Below are 25,024 nucleotides of genomic sequence, written 5' to 3'. Positions count from 1 at the left end.
TCCGCCTGCCTCTGCCTCCCGAGTGCTGGGATTAAAGGTGTGCTGCCATCACCTCCTGACACAAAAGAAGCTTTTGAAAAGTAGCATTTCGAAGCCAAATCCCAGCACAGGTCAGCCTGGTTCACAGACAGCAATGGAGCAGCAAGTCCTGGAGGCACTGTGTAAGGTTTGCTTTTCCACCAGAAGACCTTCCCCCTGTAGGACAGACCGCGCAGACGGAGAGGTAATGCCGATTTCTTCCTGGTCAGGCCAGGACTCTGCAAAGTCCAAGGAATTACTGTGTGGCCCTGTCTACCGAAGCAGAAGAGTCTTAACACAGCTGCCTACTAGAACTTTCTGGAGCCCTTCCATAAACACACTGATGTTGGACCTCTAGGATGCTCAGAGGGTAGCGTGCCTGCTGGGCAAGCTGGAGGACCAGAATTCAATGCCAAGGAATGTAAAAAACCAGGCACATGGTGCTTGTGATCCCAGCACTGGGGAGCCTTACTGTTAAGTTCCAGGTCCCAGTGAGACTGGGGGGGCGGGGGAAGAGGAAAGGAAGAGAAGGAAAAAGGAAAGGAAGTTAAGGGAAAGGGGAGGAGGAGGAGAGGGGAGGGAAGGAAAGGGAAGGAAAGGGAAGGAGAGGAAAGGAAAAGAAGGTGGACTGTTTGGTGGAACACCACCTTAGCCTCTGGCACACATATGGCCCCCATATCCTCTCCGGATGCCAAGATACACCCCTTCCATTAAACTAGATTTGCCAGGGGTAGGATTTTGGCAGCAGTGTTTGCTAAACATCCTCAAAGACCCCGGCATGCAGCAGGCGAGAATCACTGAACCCCAGGGACAAAAAACAAATGTCCTCGTGGTCCTCAGAGGGAAGGCACTGCTCAGACTCCTCGTAGGACCTGGGACCCCACGGCTCAGCTTTCTCTCTGCAGCGAGTCTGAGAAGTGACGGCTGCCACCCTTGCCTCCTCTCCAGACACACGAGACTGCAGAGACGTGGTAGGACCAGGAAGGGTTACAGCTTTCATTCTTGAAGAAGAATTGTCCCGAGAAAGCGAGCCTGCTGCCAGTTGGCTCTGTGTGACTTTTTCTTTCATACTGTTTTTAGAACGTCGGGATTTATGGCCACGGGTGATTTGTACTGACCCAAGGGAGACCATTGAGGGATTAATCTAATTAAACAAAGACAAAGGGATAGATGGAAACTTGGTTCTAGAAGAATGACTTCTTGTTTCCTGGCAGCGACCCCTTCCATCTGAAAAAGAGTACAGATGTTTTTGGACAATTCCTCACACTTTTGAAAAACAATTTTTATCCCCCCCCACCCCCATGGACTTCACTGGAGGGTGAGGTAACGACTCAGGGGCATGGGAGAGGCCGTGTTATCCTGGCACGGCCTTCCGCCTCCCCTGTCCGTCTGCCCCAGCTACGGCTTGTGATTTCAGTCGGGCGTCATCTCATCCAAGACTTCCTCCTCCGGGTCCTGCGGCCATCACCGATTCCTCCCGGTGCTGGAAGCCTGGCCACACATCTGCCTGACCCGGTGGAGCATGAACTTGTTTCTTCCATCTGATTCCCCAGAGCCTCCTGCATTGTCCCCGTGCTCGTGTTTCATAAACGCTCGTGGCCGAAGGTACGTAGACCAAGCTCCATGTGCCCCGCCTGCCAACGAAGATGTCCCCAATTCCCCGAAACCCTTTCATCCAACAGAAATGAGATCCTGGGAAGGTGAGGGAGATGGAAATGAGATTCTCCACATCTCCGTGTCTCTCTTCATCCTCAGCACAACGCACTCGGGTCCAGGATGTGTGGGTACCAGTTTCTAGTTTGGGGTACCAGGAACACTGTCATGATACACAGGGAATCTGTGTCTAGCTGTCTGCACCCATTACAGTGCCTGACACATTGGAGTTGCTCAACAAGTACTTGTCGGATAAATAAGTACACAAATCCTACATCTGTGTCACACAAACAACACAGGCTTCTTGGGTGTTCCTAATTTATTTTAACCTGGGCTGTAGACTCAGAGAGGGGCTGAGCCAACACCCAGAAGTGTGGGTGTTCTTGTGGTGTTTGGATCAAACCATGAGTGCCATCTTTAATTTCCCTTTCAGATTAGCAGAGGGTGGTCCCAGAAACTTGGAATTCGTGGGTGCCCTGCCCCCCCCGCCTCTTATGTGCCCTTCAGATCCAAGCAACACTTTGGTACTTGTGGTTTGAAAGAAAATGGTTCCCATAGGGAGTGCTGATGGGGAAGTCCTGTGTATATGTCAATAAAGCACTGTTGGCCAATAGGAAAGCAAGATGGGTGGGACTAGGAGTCCAGGAGGACTCTGGGAAGGAGAAACACAGGGAGTCACCATGTAGCTGTCATAGGGGTAAGAAGTCCGGACCCTTTTCTCCGGTAAGAGAAATACTTAGATTAACAATTATGGCATAAATACTTAAGTCAGAGCTAGCCAGTAAGAAACAAGCAAATGGCCAACAGCTTCATAATTAATACAGCGTCCTGTGTGTTATTTGGGGACTACAACGCGGCAGAGCCCAGGCGACTGGTGGGGAAAAACCAAAGCATCTGACAAGGAAAATGCTTCTCTTTACAGAGTGGCACTATTTGGAGGCATGGCCTTGTTGGGGGAAGCGTGTCACCGTGGGGGCGGGCTTTGAGGTCTCCTCTGCTCAAGCTACACTCGAGAGTGACAGACGCCTGCTGTTGCCCGAGGATGGAGGTGTAAACCAACTCTCAGTGCCTTCTGCCTGCATGCATGCTGTCACGTTTCCCACCATGAAGATAATGGACCAAGCCTCTGAAACCGTAAGCCAGCCCTAATGACGTGTTTCCCTTGATAACAGTTGTGGTCATGGTGTCTCTTCACGGCCACGGAACCCTAAGACAGTGTTCTTTGCTGCTATTCTTTAACCTCCCCTGCCAAGAGGAGCCAGGATCAACTCAACAACCAAGGTAATCCGTTACCTGGCCGGCTGGCGTCTAGTCTAGCCTAGAACAGTCTGCCCGGCATACGTAATGGCTTCCCGCTTCTCCATCATGACATCCAAAACCTACATGGGACAGAGTACCAGACAATTACCCGGCCCCTCTCCTGTCTTAGCTCAAACTGCTCGACTGTTCCTGCTTTATCTGTACTGTCCTCCTTATCTTCCAAATCAAGCTTTCTCCCGCCCCAGGACTTCTGCACACCCCATTCTTTTTTTTAACCTCAAATGCTCTCACCCCCTCCTTGCCTGCCTTTTGCCTACCCAATTCTTATGTATTCCTTTGGGACACATCTTAAAGTAATGTTTTCTGAGGCGACTTCACCTGTCACTTGCTAAGTCCCTCCTGGCAGTTTCCCCTCTGCAGTTTTCGACACGCTAATGATATCATGCTTAATTTGTAGGTGACACGAACCTACCCTGCCTGTCACACAGGGCAAGACGCGTCCTCATGACTGTTCGTTTGACTCCGCACTACAGCTCAGCCGTCTAGCATGGTACCAGGTATGTTTGTGAATGGCAGAATTGGTCTACTCGTTCATTCAGGAATTTTTTTTTACTGCATTAAGGAAAGCAATAGTGAATCCAACAGACTAAGAAAAAAAATCCCTAACCATCACAAGCTGAGAGTCTACTCCGGAATCCGTTGGTGTGCTGGAGTCAGGACACCCAGAACAGGTGATGGGCATTTCTTCCCAACTCAGCATCCCCGTGAAGCTACGCTGGCAGCATGAAATGGCCACAGTGGGAGTGTTTACACTAGGGGCATTGGTGGACATGGCAAGCCAGAGCCTTTCTGTCTAGAAAGACAGTTAAACACTGACCAGCATATCACAGACGAGGGGCCCAACGACACTGTGTGGGAGAAGCGTGTGGCCCGGAGTGGGTGGTAACGAACGCCAGTGTCCTCATTTCCTGTCTTGAGGCGGGATGGAGAAAGGTCTGCTTGACACAGGCATGACCTTAAAGACAGGATTTGCCCAAGTCGCAATTCCATAAAGACTGTTTCATTTTATTGGGTACTTAGGGGACACTTCAGACAGGGATATTACATCTACGAGATATTTTAAAAGTCTCTTTGGCTAAGTTCGGTCTGCTAAATTGGTCAGATACAGCCACACTGGCATTTTTTGAGCTTGTAATAAACGACCAGGCCAGATTCAAGCTTCATCTCTCTGTGGGGTGGGGGGGGGATGTTAGTAGGGGGTGGGGGAGTGGGCAGCTATTAGCACACAGCCTCGGTCAGCATAACTTGCTTGTCTCTCATCGGTCCCGGAGAATTTTACTGGAGTGGCTGGCTGCAAGCACAGGTGAAATCAATTAGCTAGGGTGAGCTAGCAATCCACCCATACGGTCTCCCTGGAGGGTCACATGCACCCTGGATTCGTTTCCCTTCATTCATATCCAGATCTTGTTCTGGGTCTCAGCCCGGAGAACTCGGGATGTGCCTCTCCTTACCTTGGAGGAGGGGAGCCTGAGGCTGTGGTTGCCTGGCTCACCCCACCCAGGGCTTAATCAGACGGCTCTTGTGGGCATTTCAGAACGTTAGGCAAGCCACAGCGCATGCTAGTGACCGGTGACAGCTCAATTTCTCCTTTGGAGTTGAAGCGAATGAACATCTACACTAGGCATGCTGGTTGTTGTTTTTTTTAATAGTTCCTCCTTGTGTTTAACCCAAGACGAAGAAGTCAGAAACTGTTTACCACAGCAAGATAGAGGAGAGAGCTAACATAGCTGTGATTTCGATCCTCTGGCAACATGGCGGGGGGTGGGGGGGTTGGGGGGTGGGGGCGCGGTTGTGTCTCTGCCTGCCTAACCTAAAAGCTTACAACTGGGTTAGAGATCTACAAAGGCAAGTCAAACCCAAGCCCACAATTTGGGGACTGTCCCCTTTCTTTCGGCGTGCCTGAAGGCACTAATCTTATTTTGACAGCTGCAGTTTGGATTTTAAGACTCAACAGTAAATGTGAGTCATCAGCCTTGTGCAGTCTCTGCTCAAAGAAACAAAATGAACCCAAAGTCCCAGAGCAAACAAAGCTGCCCTCTCCAGCAAGCCCCAGCTGGGTCTGATTCTTTCTCCCCCAGAAGTCTTTGAATCAAGTCTCCTATTCACTTGCAAGATTTTGGGTTCCTTTGGGGATAAGGAAAGCGAGAAGGGGAAGTCTCCAGAACGAAATACTAAAACCCAAGGGGCTAGAAAGGTGGCTCGGCGATTAAGAATAGGACCCAGCATCCCCACGGTGGCTCACAAACAGCTTTAATTCTAGTTCCAGGAGACCTGGAGCTCCCTTCTGGCCTCCACGGGCACCAAGGACACAAAGTCATGCACAGACATAGCTTTAGGCCACAAATGTACACATTAAAGAAAAGACCCTGGAGTGAATGAAGTAATCAATGAAATCATACTCCATCGTGTGACAGTAGCGCTTTTCTTTTCTTTTTTGGTTTTTTGAGGCAGGGTTTCCCTGTATTGTTTTGGAGGCTGTCCTGGAACTCGCTCTGCAGACCAGGCTGGCCTCGAACTCACAGAGGTCCGCCTGCCTCTGCCTCCCGAGTGCTGGGATTAAAGGCCTGAGCCACCAACGCCTGGTGAAAGTAGCGCTTTTCAATATTCCAAAGTTATCACATCATCATGGTTTTCACACACACACACACACACACACAGACACACACACACACACACACACAGAATCCACAGGTGGTTTGTGGGCCCTGCTGGGAGGTCCTGACTTACCAGGTCTAGGCAGGGCAGGGAACCTGCATTTCCTACAATCTGCTGCCTAGACAGCCATGCTGCCCTCCTGGGGAACCACACTTGTGGAAGCCCAAGTCTGGTGCCTGTGGGAGACTGTGACACAGAGCAGCAGCACAGGGTTCAGGCTCGTCCCCCCCCCGGAATCTTTTCAAAACTAGCGTTGTTTCGTGTTTAGTCAGTTCGGTTCTCCCATGGGACTTTTTTTCTTCTTTGCCCCAGATTTCTTCTGTTTTCAGCTCTGTGCCCAAGACAGCCAGAGTTGCAGACGGCGATGCACACGCATGGTCTCTCAATGCTAGGCTCGGCAGACAGGGTTAGGAAACTGGGCAGCAGGATTTGCCCTTCCCAGCCCTTGTTCTGAGTATTCATATGGGAGCTGTAAGCGGAAGCTGGGTCACTGTTCGGCTTCTGCAGTTGATGCCCGGGTCGCTTGCCCTCCCTGCTGTGTGTGTGTGTTGTCTGTCTGTACAATCGTCTGTCTTGCTCACTCTCCCACCCCTTGTCCCTTCTCCTGCCCGTGAACTGCTTCAACATTCCCTCCCCAACCCTCACCTTCCACGCACCCTCTCCTTCCTCTAGGATTATCTCAATATTTAAGGTCAATAACCACCAACAAATATGCCCGGGCCCAGCCTTTCCCTTGAGCGATAATCTTCCTTCTCTAGGCACTTGTGTGGCCTAGCTCCCGGACCCCACAGTTTGGTTCTCAAAACCATGTTTCTCTGTGGAGAAATCCGTCAGCCTCCATACTACTACCCACCCACCAACCCTACTTTACGGCATAAAGACATCCTTGGGACAAATTGTTGCTGCAGTCCAGCTCATTCTGCAGGCATTAAGTGGTGCTCACGGAATCAAACCATATCCTGCACCGCATGGGGGGCATTAAGGAGAGCTACAAATGATAAGTTTCTTAAGCCTCGCGTATACACGAGAAGGCCCAGTGAAAGTACCCGCCCACAGGAAGGAGCACAAAGGGGGAAGAGGAAATGAGCGGCATCTTTGCGTCATTACCTGCCTTGTAGTGCAGAGCACACATTAATGTCGCACCCAACTGTGACTTTACTATGCAGGACTAATTGCAAGTTTGCCCTTGACGGGCATGTACCGCTCCTCCAGTCATCAGAGACACAGCTGGAGCCCTGCTTGAGTTTCCGTGTTCCAGCTCACATGTTCCTCTTCTGATCCCTCGGCACCTCAACCAAGCCTTTCCCCGTGAGCCACCCAGTCTAGTCCGAGACTCTCTGCATAATCTCATTTTCTCGTAGCTTTTTGCCTGAGTGCCGCTTACCTTCTTAACGCTCGCTGTGATTATAACCTAGCTTTGTTGTGTTGCAATTCGGTGTTGACAAATTACATACAGCACAGTCTCAAGCTGGGGGGCGGGGCTGAGGCAGAAGAATTGTGCCTATGACACAAGACTGGGCTACACGTGAAGAACGCATCCCAATAAAAAGACAAGAATAAGGAGTGTACATTGAGAAGCTGGGCCTACCAACATGTCATCAGTACAATCAGGATGGCAAACATAATCATCAGTTCTTTTTTCTGTTTTTAATTTTATATGCATTGGTTTTGCTTGCATGTGTGTCTGGGTGAGGGTGTTGGGCCCCCTGGAACTGGAGTTACAGACAGTTGTGAGCAGCCATGGGTGTTGGGAATTGAACCTGGGTCCTCTGGTAGAGTAGTCAGTGCTCTTAACTGTCGAGTCATCTCTCCAGCCTATCATCAATTCTTTATTCATCCTGTAACCCCCTCCTCTTGGTCTCAGGGCAATTACTGATGTGGCCCTCTGTCAGTATGGATTGGATGACATTTTCTAAGATTCTATAGAAATGGGGCTGGAGAGGTGGCTCAGCCGTTAAAGGCTAGGCTCGCAACCAAAAAAAAGTAAGGTTCTACAGAAATGGAATTACACAGCAAGTGTTCCATTTAACATCTAGTTCCTTTCGTGTGGCTGGGTTACACTGAGATACACTGGCTGCGGAATTCATTCCTCATCGCTGTGCTGTATGGCCACGTGTGCCTGAGCACAGTGTGTCGCACATTCACTCAACGGAGGACGTGTGAGTGGGTGTGAACACTTGTGTCCAAATCTTTAGACGTGACTCACTTCTTTGGGTTAACTACCAAAGTGGAATGGTAGGGTCCTATTAGGTACACATCCAGGCTTCACACTCTTACTAGCGGTATGTGGTGGTCTGAGGGATAACGCCTCCCCCCCACGCCCAGTAGATTCACACACATATGAATGCTTGGTCCCCAGGTCCCCAGGAAGTGGAACTGTTTGGGAAGGATTAGGAGGTGTGGCCTTGTTGGAGAAAGTATGTCACTGGGAGCTGGCTTTGAGATTTCAAAAACCCATGCCATCTCCAGTTACCTCTCTCTGACTCTTGCTTGTGGATCAAGGCATAAGGTCTCTGCCAATGATCCGTTGCCGTGCCTGCCTGTCTGCTCTCATGTGCTCTGACACGATGGCCATGGTGTAAGCATTCAGACATCTGCACTGGCCTGTCCGAGGGGTCCTGACAGGACACGCCCTCAGCTGCAGCCACTAAGAGCACCACCTGTGCACATTCACTGTGTTCCCTTTTAAAAAGGCCCTGCCCACCTCCCACTCTTCTCTCTCTCCTCCTCTTTCCTCTCGCCTGCTTCTCCTGTCTCTAGAGGCCAGTCTTCACTCTCTCCTTTCCCATTTTTATGATCCCTTTCCCTAATTAAAAACAAAACAAAACAAAAACCTCTGCTCGAACCCTGTATCATGGCATCTTTCACGAGCTGCTTTTCTTAAGTTACAACACATGGACTCTAACTTATCCTCTGAAACTGTAATCCCCCAGTAAACTCTTCTATAAAAGTTGCCTCGGTTGTGGTGTTTTATCAAAGCAATAGGAAAGTAACTAAGACACAGTGTATGATAGCTCCCGGTTTTGACTGTGTCAGCCACTCTTCAAATTCTAGGCCTGGAGAGATGGCTCAGCAGTTAAGAGTGTTTGCTGTTCTTCAAGGGGACCTGAGCTCAGTTCCCAGTACCCACGTCGGGTGGCTTGCAATTGTCCATAACTCCAGTTTTAGGGGATCCAACACCCTTTTATGGTCTCCAGGTGCATGCATACGCCAAATAAATATAAAAATCAGATCTTTTTTAAAAAATGTGTCCAGCCTAGCGAATATGTAGTGGTACCTCACTGCGGTCTGAGTTTGCATTTTCCTACAGGCCAGCAATGAACATTCTTTCATGGGCTTCTTCACCATCCATGCCTTCTTCATTTTATGTTCTGTGTTGGAATTGGGCCCAGGGTCTTACACGCATCATACAAACATCCTACCACTGAGCTACACCCCCAGCTCTAACCCATCTTTGGTGTGGTGTCTAATCAGATCTTTTGTCTACTTTTATTGGGTTGTTTTGTCTTCTTTATGTATTTCTGAAGTCCTTTGGTGGACACATTTGGAAAATATTTTCTCCTAGTCTTGTTGGCCTTTTCTTTTTAGTAGCAGTGTAACTCAAAGATCGGATGTTTTAATTTTGATAGCTCATTGATTTCTTTTTCTTTTGATGTCTTAAGAAATTCTTTCTAAACTGGGGATCACCAAGATTTTCTTGTATCTTCACCTGGATATTTAAAAGTATTTATTCTACAGCACTCGGGAGGCAGAGGCAGGCGGATCTCTGTGAGTTCGAGACCAGCCTGGTCTATAAGAGCTAGTTCCAGGACAGCCTCCAAAGCCACAGAGAAACCCTGTCTTGAAAAGCCAAAAAAAAAAAGGTATTTATTCTAATGTTTATCTTGAAATCCACTTTGAATTGCTTGTCTACATGGTATGTGTTAATGGCAAAATATTATAGAAGTACATGCATGTATATATCCAATTTTTGCTGTAACTTTTAAAAAGCATATACTTTCCTCATTGGATTGCTTTCATGCCCTGCTCAAAAAAGTCATTTCGTTTCATATGGCATCAAGAGTTATTTATGTACTGTAAATTCTGTTCCAATTGCCAAAATGTATATATTTATATCAAGACTACATTATCTTAAAACAAAGATTTTGTTGCATGGTGAAACTTAAAAAATAGTAGCCTGCAATCTTGATTGCATTATATTATTTCGATTATATTCTGCTTTGTAAATAGTCTTGAAATCAGATAGCCTAAAACCTACAATTCTGTTTATTTTTTCCAAAGTTTTAATCAATTGTACTTTGTTCACAGATTGCATATTTGTGAATTTGCTTACTTGCTAAAAATTGACTTATATCTCCCAATCAATAATTTGTCATTTTCTGCCATTCATAGACACATTGTAAGATAAGGAAGCACCAAGTCCCCCAACACATTTGCTCCCAGCTGAGGGAACTTCTGCTCTGTTTGCCTTCTCATTTCAGCCCTTATCTTGTAAACACACAACTTGTTTTCGGTCTATCTAGTGCCACATTTTTTTTTTTGTGCATTTTCCTGGTGACTTTGCTGTTTGAAACAGTTCTCCAAAGTAGTACTGTCTAGCGTTCCTAAGTGCAAGGAGGTTACAACGTGCACCGTGGGAGAAAAAAATGAGTGCGCTAGCTAGATAAGCCTCATCAGGCATAGCTAATGGTGTGATCAGCTGTAATTTCAATGTTGGTGAACCAACAATATATACTCAATAAGGTTTCCTTAAATAGAAACACAGGCAAGAGCTGGGTGTTTGATGGCACACACCTTTAAGCCCAGCACTTAGGAGGCAGAGGCAGGCAGATCTCTGTGAGTTTGAGACCAGCCTGATCTACAAGAGTGAGTTCCAGGACAGTCAGCTACACAGAGAAACTCTGTCTCAAAAAACTTAGAGAAGGGGGTGGGAGAGCTCCAAACAGGAGTAGCATTGCTTGTTTCATCATTGTCTGATGTCTAGTGTTTTGCATGCAACCTAGTATGTTTCTATGTCCAAACACTTGTGAACAGACAGACAGACAGTCGGACCTGCCAGTGAGCACAGGAAAGAGTGAGGGGAAAGCACTTCTTAGAGAACATGAGGTGCATCAGAAAAAAGGCATAATCCACATTCCTTTTTAACTGGTAGATTATCCAGCTGCATTCAGAGCAGGATAACAAAAACGGAACCCAGCTGTGTCTCATTTCACCTCAGGCAAGTTGTGCTGGGGTCCGCAGGGAGGCAGCATAAAAGCAGGGGGTCACTGGGTGCTCAGGTTTAACCTGGTACAGCATCCATCATCCCAGAGACCGACCAAGCACAGAGGCTAACACCAGCCTATCTAAGAGGTTAAGTTCTAACTCTGTGACCATCGGTCCCACTCAGTAAGTGAGGAAACTGAGGGTCAGGGAGTTTAAACAAGCAGGTGCGGTTGAGGCAGTCACAGCCAGAAGATGACAGTGTCCGGGTCCAAGCTGAAACCTGAGGTCTGCGTTTCGCAAGTCCCATTTCAGAAAGGCAGTTGAGCTAGCAGGATGTGCTTCAGACAAGACCAAGTGGGCGCATTTACCGCTGGTGCCAGAAAGGATGGACGGTAACAGCCTTAGGGCAACTACGGCCCGGGCAGAGGACAAGACTGAGTTCACTCTCCAGTTCCCCCACTTTCCCCAGGCCCTCCCTGCCCATGGTTTTAGGACCTTGGTGGCAACAGCGGTAGAGCAAGAAGCTCTCTGAAGCTGTAGACCTGAAGCCAGATACAGCGATGCGAACCTGTGATTCCAGTATTCAGGGGGATGGGAGCAAGACCGTTACCCAGGCAGGAGGATGGAGGACTCTAGCTTCACTCACATAGTGAAACCAGGTTTAAAAAAAAAAAGGAAGCTGGGGAGCTCACTTAGAGGTTACGAACACGTACTGGTGTTACCGGAGATCCGAGTCCAGTTCCCAGCACCCTCGTCAGGAGGCTCACAACCATCTGCAACTACGGCTCATAGGGGAAATAATACCTCTGGCCTCTATGGCACAGATGTGCCTACAGTTACAAACAACAATAAGCTTTTGGGGAGAGGAGGAGGAAGGGGAGGCTGAAGAGATGGCTGGACATTAAGAGCACTTGTTGCTCTTGCAGAGGAGCCAAGCTTGGTCCTCAGAACCCACATGGCAGCTCACAAGCCATCTGTAACTTCAGTTCTCCAGGATCTGACTCCCTCTTCTGGCCTCCACAGACACTGTCATGCATACGGCGCACTGATGTTTATGTAGGTAAAACACCTATACACATAAAATAAAGTAGATAAAGCATTTTGTAAAAACAAAACAAAAAAAACCAAAGAGAGCCAGGCTGTGGTGGTGCACGCCTTTAATCCCACCACTTGGGAGGCAGAGGCAGGTGAATCTCTGAGTTCAAGGCCAGTCTGGACTACAGAGTTCCAGGGCAGCCAGAGTTAAACAGAAAAACCCTGTCTCGAAAAGCCAAACAAATAACCAGAGCAAAGAGAAACCATGGACTTGCAGGGTCTCTGAGGACTCTGGGAGTTGGATTTCTGAGTCACCCCTGAAGTTTCTGTCCCTTCTTTACCTGGGATGTCCACACTCCCTCACCAACCCTCTGTTTAAAACCCAGGTAGTACCTGCTTCAAGCTCTTGGGTGCTGCAGCCGTACGCAGAGCTCTGCTTCAGCTACTTCCTGTTTCCCTAAGGCTAGACACTTCCCTCAGGCGAGGACCTCAGGACCTACAATGGGCCCAGGCGAAGGAGAACTCTTCAGCTTTACTTCTACTTATTTGTTTGTTTATTTATTGGTGTCTTAGTTAAGGTTTTTATTGCTGTGAAGAGACACCAGGACCACATAAATGCCTCATAAAGAAGGCATTTAATTGGGGTGGCTCACTCAACAGTTTCAGAGACTGAGTCCATTATCCTCACAACGGGGAACAACACAGCATGCAGACAGATGTGGTGCTGGAGCTGAGAGTGCTACATCTTGCAGATAGCAGGAAGTCACACTGAGGGAAGCTTGAGCAGAAGAGACCTCAGAGTCCGCCCCCACAGTGACACACTTCCTCCAACAAGGCCACACCTCCTAATAGTGCCACTCCCCTTGGGGGCCATTTTTCTTTCAAACCACCACGATTGGTGTCAGACTTCTATGGCATGGTTAAGCCACACCATGGAAAAATGGGCATTCGTAGCTTCCCAGATCCCAGCCAAGAGTGGGCCACGGGACACAGAATATTTTGCTCTCCTCAAAGAGGGGAGGGTAGGAAGAGAGTGGTCAAGATGGTTGAGTGAACCTGAAGAGGACAGGGTGACCCAGAGATGTTCAAGTCGTTTGCTGCAAGGTGCATAATGATTCTAGATGACCCCAGGCGCCCCTGGCTCGTCAGGAAATGCATTTGCTGTTGACTGAGTTTAGCTTTGGAACCTGAGAGAGTGTCCAAGGTTCCAGCCAAAGACGGAGACGACTCCGGCTGAGTTCTGGGGTCGCAGAGGAGCTTGTGGGCACAAAGCTCTCTTGCCTCTGGGGGCCCAGAACAGAGAGCCAGGCAGATAGGACCTAGTATCGGGGAACCGGGAGGTCCTTCCGTCAACCACTCAGTGCTGAAACTGAAAAGTGGAAACTGCGGTTTGGCTCTCCAAATGCAGCGCTAATTACAGCCATTTGTGCAGACTGCTTTCCATTAGTGCTGGCTTGCATGCCATGTGGTATGACAACAATTTCGCATCGCATGAACTACGCGTCAGACTGAGAGGAGCTGTTTGCCTCCCCGCAGACGGTCTTCTCAGGCCTTGCGCGCCTAGTCCAGTTTTTGTGGTCAAAGCAATGACTACACTTATAACATAAGGAGAACAACAACAACAACAACAATAATAATAATAATAATAAATGGGCATACACTTGCTGTGTAGTTGTGTCCTTGAAGACCTGGAGTACCTCCTGATGGCTTAAATATCAGTATATTGTCTAGTATTGGGAGCCAGGCCAAAAAGAACAATATAATTTTTGTTTTGTTTTGTTTTTCGAGATAGGGTTTCTCTTTGTGGCTTTGGGGGCTGTCCTGGAACTCGCTCTGTAGACCAGGCTGGCCTCGAACTCACAGAGATCCGTCTGCCTCTATCTCCCGAGTGCTGGGATTAAAGGCGTGCGCCACCAACGCCAGGCTCCAATATAAATTCTTTGTATTTGTTTGTCCCTTTAAAAATTATAACAAGGAAATGTCTATCACGGAAGCAGCCAGAACCTGCACCCCTCTAAAATGGATTGTGCATAACCACTCCAAGCTGACGTTAATCACACTCTAGCTAGGTCCATGCTTTGGGAAGAGGATAAAGCCGGAAAAACAGCTCTGTGGGACCCAGCTAATGGAGCTGGGATGGAAAGACGCATGGGTAGCTCCCACCAAGAAGCAGCACAGAGTTGAGACACCATGCCCATCAAACATTCCACACACACACTGCCCGGCGTGGCCTGCTATGCACCAGGCGTAGGCCCTGTGATGGCAGGGTTGGGGGAGCTACCAGGAAATACGAAAGCTGTTTTCGGGAGGTGGCAAGCAGGTTGGGAGAGGAACCGTGGGTGAGCAAGAGGCACCCAGCTAAAGTACAAGCAACAGTGACACACCCGCCAAGCGGCCTTACTTCTGCAAGTCTTCTGGTCCGCGTTGAGGATGTACCCTTGCCTGCACCTGCAGGTGTATGAGCCAGGTGTGTTGATGCAGAAGTGGGCGCAGCCGTGGTCCAAGACACTGCACACGTGGACCGCTGCAAAGGACGACAAAGAAAGTCAACGGTGACACCCTTCCCTTGGCTTCTTCCTTCTATCCAGCAAACGCGCAGCGGGAGCCTCTGGGGAAGAGGGCTGAACCCAAGGAGAAGCTAACTGCCCTTCCCGGTCAGCAGGGAGGGCCGCCCCCTAAGTTGACCAGACAGATTAACCACGTCAGCGTCAACGAGAAAATAAAGGACCATGGCCAGCGGTGGCGGCGGTGGGGGCGCACGCCTTTTAATCTCAGCACCCGGGAGGCAGAGGCGGCTGGATCTCTGTGTGAGTTCAAGGCCGGCCTGGGCTACAGTGTGAGTTGCTGGACAGCCAGGGCTACACAGAAAAAGCCTGTCTCGAAAAACAAAACAAAACAAACAAACAAAAAGGATCATGCAAGGTGAAAGGGGACCAGCGTCAGGCTGGACCGTATGAAATGGCTGATATCTGTTTGATTTTGGACCTGCAAATCCAGAAATTTCAGGTTCATCTTAATGACACCATTTGACAGGCAGAAACACCAGAAATGATTCTAACTCCAGAATGCAATGCGGAATCTTGAGTAGGCAGTAGTGGATCTGGGGGGAAAAAGCTACTGATTCAATAAGGATATGCCAAAGAATCCACAGTCCCCCAAGATGACAAATCCTAAGAGCGATGTACTTTTAAATCTACATTAAGTGTGAAAAATTTTGGGATAAAAATGCATTTAAATGCTTCATAATGCCGAAATTATGAAACCCCTCAACATTGAATATTCCTGCATCTGTTTTCTGAAAACACCTAAGCTTCAGGCAGACCGATTCTTACATAAGCTGTCTGGAGCTCATGCAATTCTTGATTTCTACTTTTTTTTTTTAAACATCTTGGTTTATAACTTTAATCAGTTCAGCACAACTTGAGCACATTTAAAATGAACAAGCATTGGTGTTAACAGAACGCATTATGTAAGTGTTCTCATAAACAAAAGATGTCCAAATGAGAAAATAGCTTCCTGAAGCTAATACAATAAAGGGGACATTCAAGAGCGACCCTGTCTGTGTATCCGGTAGGTAGTAGTTCCTCACAGCTACTGATGACCACTCCTCTTCACATCTAAGTAAGGAATGCCATGGTCAAGCATGCTGGCTAGTTCCATGTTACCTGGACACGAGCTAGAGTCACTTGGGAAGAGGGAACCGTGGCTGAGAAAATGTGCCCACTAGACTGGCCTGAGGAGTATTTTCTTATGGTGGGTGATCTGAGAGCCCATCTTTGTGGGTCGTGGTATAAGAAAACAAGCTGGGTCAGGTGTGGTGGTGCACATCTTTAATCCCAACACTTGGGAGGCAGAGGAAGGCTAATTTCTGTGAGTTCAAGAACAGCCTACAGAGTGAGTTCCAGGACAGCCAGGGCTACACAGAGAAACCCTGTCTTGAAACAACAAGAAAGAAAGAAGGGAAGGAAGGAAGGAAGGAAGGAAGGAAGGAAGGAAGGAAGGAAGGAAGGAAGGAAGGAGAGCCAGCCCTGAGGACCAAGCCAGGAAACAGCATCCTCCATGACCCCTGCTTCAGCTCCTGTCCCCAGATTCCTGACCCGACTTCCCTCAGCGTTGAATCTTGACCTGAGAGTTGTAACCTGCTTTTGATCATGGTGTTTTATCACAGCTAATAGAAACCCTAAGACAACGATATATGAGCTAGGGGAACGAGACTCTTACAACAGCACACTTTAGAACATATTGTCCCAACCTCATAACTGTTCCAACCTCATAAGGGAAGTTGTAGGCTGAGTCCAACCATTTTTACTACAGGGTGAAATGGGTGACCTTTTTGTAACCTTGAGAACATTTTAATCTCTTTATATTAAATGATGATAAACACTGCACCGACCTTATAAGGGCCTGGTGAGGGTTAACTGAACTTTTTTTGTCTTTTTGTTTTTCAAGATAGGGTTTCTCTGTATTGTTTTGGAGGCTGTCCTGGAACTAGCTCTTGTAGACCAGCCTGGCCTCCAACTCACAGAGATCCACCAGTCTCTGCCTCCCGAGTGCTGGGATTAAAGGCATGTGCCACCAACGCCCGGCTTTAACTGAAGTAACTTGACAAAGTGGCCAGCACAGTGTTCAATGCCTGGCGAATACTTAATACCTACCACCCATTTCATAGCAAAGTAAAAGTATCGGGGTGATTTTTGTTGCTGTCTTTTATTCTGTGTGTAGGAGTGTTTTGCCTGCATGGATGCCTGTGCACTATATGCGGGCCTGATGTCTGAGAAGGCCAGAAGAGGGTATCCATCCTCTAGAACTGGTGTTACAGATGGTTGGGAAATGCCCTGGAGTGCTGGGAATTCAACCAAGGTCCTCTGGAAAAGAGCAGGCAGTACCCCTAACTGCCAAGAGATCTGTCCTTCACGGTGTCACGATGTTTAATTTGACACATTTGGGAACATCATGTATACCTGTTTATCTATCTACTGACTTGGGTTTTCACTCAACATTAATCACAAATTCTATCTATATTGACTCGAGCACTGTATTTCACAGATTCCAACATGTGCTCTTTTTTCCCCAAAGATATTAAAATGAGAGGTCTTACACACCAGATCCCCATTATTCACAGATTCCCTATCTGTGAATTCGGCTGCCACCGGAGTGTACTTGTAACCCCAGTTTAACGCAGCACTTTCGCAGGCATCCACTGAGTTGTTGAGAGGCATCAGCGGGGTGTCCCCCGATCTGGATATCCCCAGCTGGGTTGGAGAAGGTAGCATCGCTTCATAGCAAATTGTTTTCATAGTCCAGGAAGCACTGTACTTTTTTGCATTTTTTGTGGGTTTTGTAGGTAATTTTCCTGTATGAAATGACCAACTGAGTACTAAAAAGCTATGATACGTCCTTTTGGGGAAATGGGTATATTAAAATAAGCTTCAATCTAGAACGTGTTGTTTTTAGTAAAATCTCAATAGTTCGATTTTACCGATGAAGACTCAGGAAGACAGATGCTGGGTGAAAGCCTACTAGCTCAGAGGGGCAGAGGAAGCACCCAGCTGACCTTCTCCTCTCTCCTACTGTCTCAAAACAAGTCTCTTCAAACTCAGTTTGTCCCTCCCTTCTACTTCCTGTGTGTCTCTCTATCCGTACTCCCGACTCCCCCTTACTCTCTATGGTTTTTTTCCTTAATAATCCTATGTTCACTTCCTGTCAACTGGTTGCTTGCTTCTCTTGATGTATGGCTGACTTTATTTAATCCCGTTTACAATATCCAAGCAGAAAACTCTTGGACTAAAGGTGTGTGCTAGGGCTGGGCCACACCACAACTAGAAACAGGTTTTTCATGTAAATAACACAATCTCAGGCTTCAGAGTGCAATCACATATCCTGTAATAAGAATGCGTTAGGGTCATTGTGGGCCATGTGCTCAAGGTTAGTGAGTCAACTATAATATTAAATTTGTTGTCTCCAAATAGATTATATATTGACCAGCTGACAAAAATGTCAATTGACCAGGAGACGCAGACTGAAATGGATCCTGACTGTACTTTGTGTAAGAGAAATAATTCCATATCCATAAATTCAGTGTTCACAGTAACTTCACAGAGCAAAATCACCTTGAACAATGAAAACCAACTCTCTCCTAGATCGGATCTTACGTGTGAGCTCCAGCTTAACCTTTTTGATTGCAATCAAATCATCTGGCTGTAGCTGAACTCTGCTTGCTTTATCCATTGGCCCAATGGTCATTTCTCACTTTACTTAAGACATTTACCTGTTGGTCAACATGGGGGCAGTTTCTAATCTTTCACTTTTTACAATGCTGTGCTGAGGACGCTCAAACATGTCCCCTAGAAGGCATGCAACTGTTCTCCAGGGTTGGCTCCTTACTTAAATTAGCCACTAGACCCAACTGTTCTCCAGGGTTGGCTCCTTACTTAAATTAGCCACTAGACCCAACTGTTCTCCAGGGTTGGCTCCTTACTTAAATTAGCCACTAGACCCAACTCAAGCTGAATTTCCGTCACTCTCAACCAAAAGAATCCCAAACATTTTTACCGGACAGAGTAAAAATTGTACATCTGTGGAATCCTACGGCCGGGTGATGAGTGGCATCTGGGCCTTGTGCATCCTCATCTCTAAGACAGGCCTGTGCTGGGCTGTTGAAAGGGAAGTGGTACCCTGCCTCCTCCCCTGAGCCTCAGAGCTGTATGAGCCAGTTAGCGTCATTCCTCATAAAGTACCAGGTTTAAGCCTGACCAAGTTTTTTTTTTATTCCAAGGAAAGAATAAGTCATTAGTCTAAATCAGTATCAGAACTGGGTTCTTATTTTATTTTTATTTATTTACTTTGACTTTTCAAGGCAGGATTTCTCTGTGTAGCAGTCCTGGCTCTCCTGGAACTTGCTCTACAGACCAGAGGTCTTCCTGCCTCTACCTACCAAGTGCTGGGATTGAAGGCGTGAACCACCACCACCTGGCTTAGATTTATAAATTTATGTGTTTATTTATTTGCTTTGTGGTGTATAAAACTGAATTATAGTCAAAGCTGAACTGAACGTCCTGATCCTTCCTCCTCTGTCTACGGAGAGCTGGGGTTGCAGGGTCTACCGCCAGGCCTGGGTCTACCACCAGGCCTGGTTTTTATGCAATAGTGCAGCTGTAACCCACGACCAAGAAATTACTCTATCACCTGAGTCACATCCCTAGACCATGGGAAAAATATATATAATAAAATATGAACCCAGTCAGGCATAGTGCGTCACGCCTTTAACCCCAGCATTCGGAAGGCAGAGGCAGGCAGACATGTGACTTACTATAGTGAGGTCCTGTCTGAAAGACAGAAGACAAAGAAACAGAAGAGAAAAGGGAAAAAAAGAAAGGAAATATGAACAGCTAAAATTTTGAGGCAGGGATTGTTTATTTCAGCTTATCAAAAGAGTTGCACATGCCTTTAATCCCAGTGCTTGGGAGGCAGAGGCAGGCGGATCTCTGTGAGTTCGAAGCCAGCCTGGTCTACAAGAGCTAGTTCCAGGACAGCCTCCACAGCCACAGAGAAACCCTGTCTCGAAAAAAAAAAAAAAAAAAAAAAAAAAAAAGAAAAATAGGAAGAAAAAGAAAAAAAAAAAAAAAAAAAGAAGAGTTTACGTAGTTCAGACAGACCCAGAAGTCACTATTCTGCCTCAGGCACCTGAGTGCTGGGGCGATAGATTTGAACCACCACACAACATACCCAGCTTGTTCAGAAAAGTATTTTTTTAACTGTGTGAATGATTAGGGGAGTGTTCTGCTCAGTATAGCTGACTGGGGGGGGGGTCTCAACAGGAACAATTACCCAGCATGTAAGTCAGCAACTACGCAGGCCTGTGTCCCCCTTCACAACAGGATGAAAGCAGTGTAGCCTTTGGGCAGACCTGCCTTCAGAACACTATTAGCGCCTTAGGTTGTGCCTGAGTGGGAAGGGGTTGTTAGGGTAGGAACAGCCTTGCCCTGGGTTCCAAAAACGCCAGCTAGGCTGATAAAACAGACACCAAGTGATGGGGGATGCCCTTCTATAAATCTGTCTCTTATTGGTTGTTGAATAAAGCACTGTTGGCCAATAGGGAAGTAAGATAGGTGGGACTAGGAGTTGAGCAGGATTCTGGGAAGGAGAAACACAGGGAGTCATCATGTAGCTGCCATAGGGGTAAGAAGTCCAGACCCTTTTCTCCGGTAAGAGAAATACTTAGATTAACAATTATGGAGTAAATACTTAAGTCAGACATAGCCAGTAAGAAATCAATCAAACGGTCAACAGCTTCATAATTAATATAGCCTCCTGTGTGTTTATTTGGGACTGATGCGGCTCTGGAACCAGGCTGGCAGGAAGGCTTCTCTTTACAATGGGGGATGTCCTTCTGTATATATGTGTCTTATTGGTAGATGAATAAAACACTATTTGGCCAATAGAGGTAGGAAGATAGGCGGGGCTACCAGACTAGGAGATGAGGAGAATTTTGGGAAAGGAATGCAGAAGGAGTCGGCCAGAATGGTCGCCATGTAGCCGCCGAAGGAGTTACAGGTCTGGGCATTATCCGGTAAGCGAAGAGCACATGGAAATATATAGATTAATAGGAATTAAGACAGAGCTAGCCAAAAAGGAGTCCTAGCCATTGACCAACAGTTTTATAATTAATATAGTATCCATGTGTTTATTTGGGTCTGAGAAGGATGATAGGACCTGGCGGGACAAAGAATCTCCAGCAACAACCAAGAGATCCCCTTAAAAGCCATGCCCAGGTTGCACCGAGTCACCCAACTGCAGAAGGCAGACTTGAGGGTTTCAGCCTTGAGAGCTGGTCAGTGTTTTCTGCTCCTGGGCAACACAAACGGACGCCAGGACGTGTGGGGTCTGGCCAGCTTGTACAAAGGACCTTGATTCACAGGACTCTCGTCTCTCAGTCTTTTTGGCGGGCTCCAGGGTGGCCTGGGAATAGGATCTCACAGTTCCCCCACGCTGTGGCCACTGTGGGAAGTCACTGCCCACAGGTATAATGCTGCTGCTGTGCCCGGGTTCATAGCCATACAGCTGGCCAGTGTTCTTACTTGGGACAGTCTGGCTCAAGGAGGGCCTACGCGATGTCACTGTGTGACAGTTAGCTCCCACCCCGGGGTACACCTGGGCACAGCCTGCCTCTGCCTTCGGACCCCCTCTCTGTCTAGTCCTGCCTGCCAGAGGGTACCCTTAGCAGTCCCTTCACAGTGCACACACAGTGGCGGCCATTCCCCAAGCCTGGCCGTTCATTTCCACTTTTCGACTGCGAGTCGTGGCCCCTTAGTGGGAATTCAGCTAAAGAACCAGGGCTGGCTTTTGTATTTTTTTTTTTTTTAATAAAACCGGGTTCCCCTTCACTGCTCCACCTAGAGCTGAGTGACTCTGGGCAAGGCAGCTGTCTTTGATTCCATAAGAGCACTTAACTTCTCGCATTTGGTGTGCGAATAAAATGAGTTTGCATATGCTAAGAGCTTTTTTTTTTTTTAAGCAAATAGCCACACTCAGGCACACGCCTTTGAGAGGAAGCTGTGTGTAGCTCAGGTTGGCCTGGGGCTTGCTATGCAGCCTCGGGCTAACATCAAACTCTAGATCCTCCTATTTCAGTGCCTTTAAAAACATTATCTATCTACCTTTTTATTTTCCCTGCGTGTGAGTGCTCACTCATTCTCTCTCTTTCTCTCTCTCTCTCTCTCTCTGTCTCAGTCACTGTCTCTCTCTCTCTCTCTCTGTGTATCTCTGTTCAATCACTCTTTTGTCTCCCTCACCCTCTCTCTCTCTCACACACACACACACACACACACAGCATGCACACATAACACACACACACAGGTGGAGGGACACATTTTACTCGTGGGCTCTCACCTTCGGGCTTATCCCTGCTGTGCTGCTATGTCGACTTGCTGGCCCTGGGACTTTCTGCCCATTCTCCAGTCTCCGCCCCTCATCTCACCGCTGCCTCCAGCTGTTGTGGGTGGGAGTTGTGGGGATGGAACCCACGGTATCGGGCTTCCATGTCAAGGTGTCTACCCTCTGAGCCGTTCCCTTGCTCCCTCAGCCTTGAGTGCATGGACTACAGGGGCGTGTCGCCGTTTCTAGCAGTATTGATAACGATGAATGTTAGCAATTCATCTTATTGCTTCATTTCAAAGGCTTTCCTGGAGACCCGGGCGCTCTTTGGAATGAGCTCATTGGTCCAGATGGCTCTCCTAGGTATGAAGAACCTGCGTGTTCTCCACCCCATTGCTCTACAGGGGACTGTAGATATGAGAGCATTTTCCCACCCATCCTGGGGTTCCTGCACTGATAGCGAACACTTGGGCGCTGAATCTCGGGAGCTATTTGAATCGCCTGTTTTTTTTGTTTTTTTTTCTCAGTCTTGGTTTCCCCTTTTGCGAGTGGGCATAACAAGAATACTTGTCTGATGGCAGAGTTTAAACGGAACAGCGTAGGGAACAGGGCGTGAGCAGCTACGGTCATCATGGTGTCCTTCAATGCTACAGGAGCAAAGGAGACTTCCAGGACCTGGAGATGTCGTCTGCAGTTCTGAAGATGCTCACAGCCGTTGTCTGACTGAGAACAGCAGTGAAAGCCTGTCACCTCACGTGTGGATCCAGAGTGTATGGGATTGTAACAGTGCATGCTTGTTGACTGGGGCCCCACATCCGACTGCCTGTGAAATCCCCGTCTTGCAGATGAGGTAACTGAGGCAGAAGGAACCCAAAGGGCTAACCTGGCATCACACGGCCATTCCTGCCCTGGCCCTACACAGGTGTCCCTTCCCAATTTTACCCTCATCAGGCGAATACCGACAGCTGAGCCTCTTTCCCTGCCGGGGGGGGGAGCTGTCCTCAGAAAGTGGTTCGCCCTAAGAGAGGAATTTACAATTCCTGGGCTGTGAAGGGGCGAAAGGAGCAGGGACTTTGAGCCAGCTAACTGCTTGCTAACCTGTTAAGAAGGGAGGGCGGGTGCGGTCCCTCCTGCCTCCCTGGTTTTCATGAGCATCAAATGAGAAGGCACGAGGGAGAAGTGCGCTTAAGGAACGTTCGTTACTGTGGTCTGTAGCAGGGTTGATAAAGAGGCTCTGGGGTCTCCTCAACCTTTCAAGATAGCTGATGGAGCCGCTCTCGGCAGAGCCTGGGAGTACAGGGCCCGGAGCTCAGCTGCTGTATTTCAACAAAGCGGATGCGAGGAGTCCCAGGGGGCTCATTTCTCAGGCCATGCAAAGGAACAAGATAACCCAGTGTTTTCTTCAGGGTTTCAGATTAGACAAAGATGATGGGGGGAGGGGGCGCGTCCAAACTGCCTTTTAATTTTGCTGAATGGCCTTAAAGCCCACAGAGAAAGGTTCTCCCAGCCCAGGTCCACATTCGGCCGCTCGGGGGTCGTCGGTGCTGCCGAGCGGCTCCTCTGTCTTATCCTACCATCTCTCCATTTGCTGACGAAGGCAGAGCGCTTGTAAAAGCACTGGCCCATTAAAACCATCCAGTCCACAAGAAGGAGCTGCCAAAAGCTTTACAGAACCAATTTCTTTTTTTCTTTCTTTCTTATATTACCAGGAAAGGGGGAACATAAATCCTGCTGAAGTCACTGAAAGTCATAAACCTTTGCAACGTTTGCAGCGTGTTCTCCTGATTAAAGTTTTCCAGTCAATGCAGGCCACAGTGCACCACAACAATGCGGACTCTCTGTGGCGCCAGGGAAATGGTACTTCTGAATGGTTTCCAACTGACATTGCTCAGGAGAAGGTTATTTTTCCTTCATAGCATTGATTTCTTAAGTAAATCATTTGACTCTGGAGTCAAGAGAAAATGGAGTCTTTGCTTTTTGAAGTTAGTTCTTGCAAGGGGAACTTTTTTTTTTCTAAAGACACATCAAACATACACCCTGGGGCTGGGGATGTAGCTCAGTCAGGAGAGTGCCTGTCCAGCGTGTACAATGCTCTGGGCTTCATCCCCAGGCCCCACATAAACCAGGCATCCTGCTGGCACATACCAGTAATCCTGGTGTGTGGGAGGTATAAGCAAGAAGAAAAAAAAAATTCAAGGCCAATCTCCACTACACAGAGAGTTTGAAACCAGTCTGGGTTACTGAGACTTCATGTCGAAACAGTTTTAACATTGTTTTTAAGTATGTTTTGCTTCCTTTTTTCTAAGCACTGTATCACAAGGCTTTGCTGTTCGTCCTATTCCAAAGCTTGAATTTCTCAGTTCTTCCAATGCATTTGTCTCCCCGTTGGCTAATAAAGCACCTGCCGCTCACACCATCGCGCAGCAAAGATTCCTTGGTCTACCGCACAATCCACGGGGAAGCTCTTACGATTTCTGCCTTCTGTTCCTATCCCTGCTACAGCTCACACGTTCCAATTTCGGGAATGCCCACGAGTCAGCTAAACGTGCGGGAGAATCCTTCACCCTAGCCTTGCTCTTTCTGCCTTTTGTGTTTAAATGTCCTTTGGGGTTGTCAAGTAAAGGAACCTGTCACCAAGCCTGACGATCTGAGTTTAAAATCCCGGGACCCACAAGGTAGAGAGAGAGAGAGTCAACTCCTGTAAATAGTCCTCCAACTTCAACACATGTGCATGTACCCACACAAACACACAGACACACACACATGTTCATGCACAAACACACACACCCCACACACATATGCACACACATGTTCATGCACACACATGTGCATGTACCCTCCACACACATGCACACACATGTGCATGCACCCACACAAACACACAGATACACATGCACATACATGTTCATGCACCCACACACATATGCATACACATGCACACAGTACACATATGTGCATACACCCCCACACATACACACACGTGTGCATACCCACACATGCACGCACGTACTCACACACGTACACACACATGTGCATGCACCCACACACATAGGCACACACAAGTGCATACACACACATACACGCATGCGTGCACGCCCACACATGCACACATGTCCTTTCTTCTAGGTAAGTCTTTGTGACACCATGACCTAGACTAGGGCCTGGGGTTTTTCTATCCCACCATGCACTGAATTCTTCCTCCACTACACTCTTCACAATTGAGGCTACTTTTGTACTTGTGTAGTTACGTGCTCAACATCTGTCC

At 47.8% G+C, this 25,024-nt stretch overlaps 1 protein-coding gene and 1 long non-coding RNA gene across 4 annotated transcripts in view; one reads left to right on the top strand and one right to left on the bottom strand.

Annotated features, from left to right (window-relative positions):
• The window catches only part of Matn2 (matrilin 2), a 124,247-nt gene that overhangs the window by 48,398 nt on the left and 50,825 nt on the right, over positions 1–25,024 (bottom strand). For all 3 annotated transcript variants that reach the window (XM_013115330.3, XM_005072655.4, XM_013115329.3), the window contains exon 4: positions 14,288–14,410. In XM_013115330.3, the coding sequence (XP_012970784.1) occupies positions 14,288–14,410 (123 nt within the window). The remainder of the gene's footprint in view (positions 1–14,287; positions 14,411–25,024) is intronic.
• On the top strand, positions 1,018–24,175 carry LOC121133607. The gene is made up of 5 exons (XR_005870495.1): positions 1,018–1,623; positions 2,594–2,805; positions 3,389–3,488; positions 22,413–22,609; positions 23,469–24,175. It is a non-coding gene; the product is annotated as an uncharacterized LOC121133607 (long non-coding RNA).

Source organism: Mesocricetus auratus, unplaced genomic scaffold (genome assembly GCF_017639785.1).
Source record: "Mesocricetus auratus isolate SY011 unplaced genomic scaffold, BCM_Maur_2.0 Super-Scaffold_100023, whole genome shotgun sequence".
Lineage (NCBI taxonomy): Eukaryota > Metazoa > Chordata > Mammalia > Rodentia > Cricetidae > Mesocricetus > Mesocricetus auratus.
This window is presented reverse-complemented; position numbering and strand designations above follow the sequence as displayed.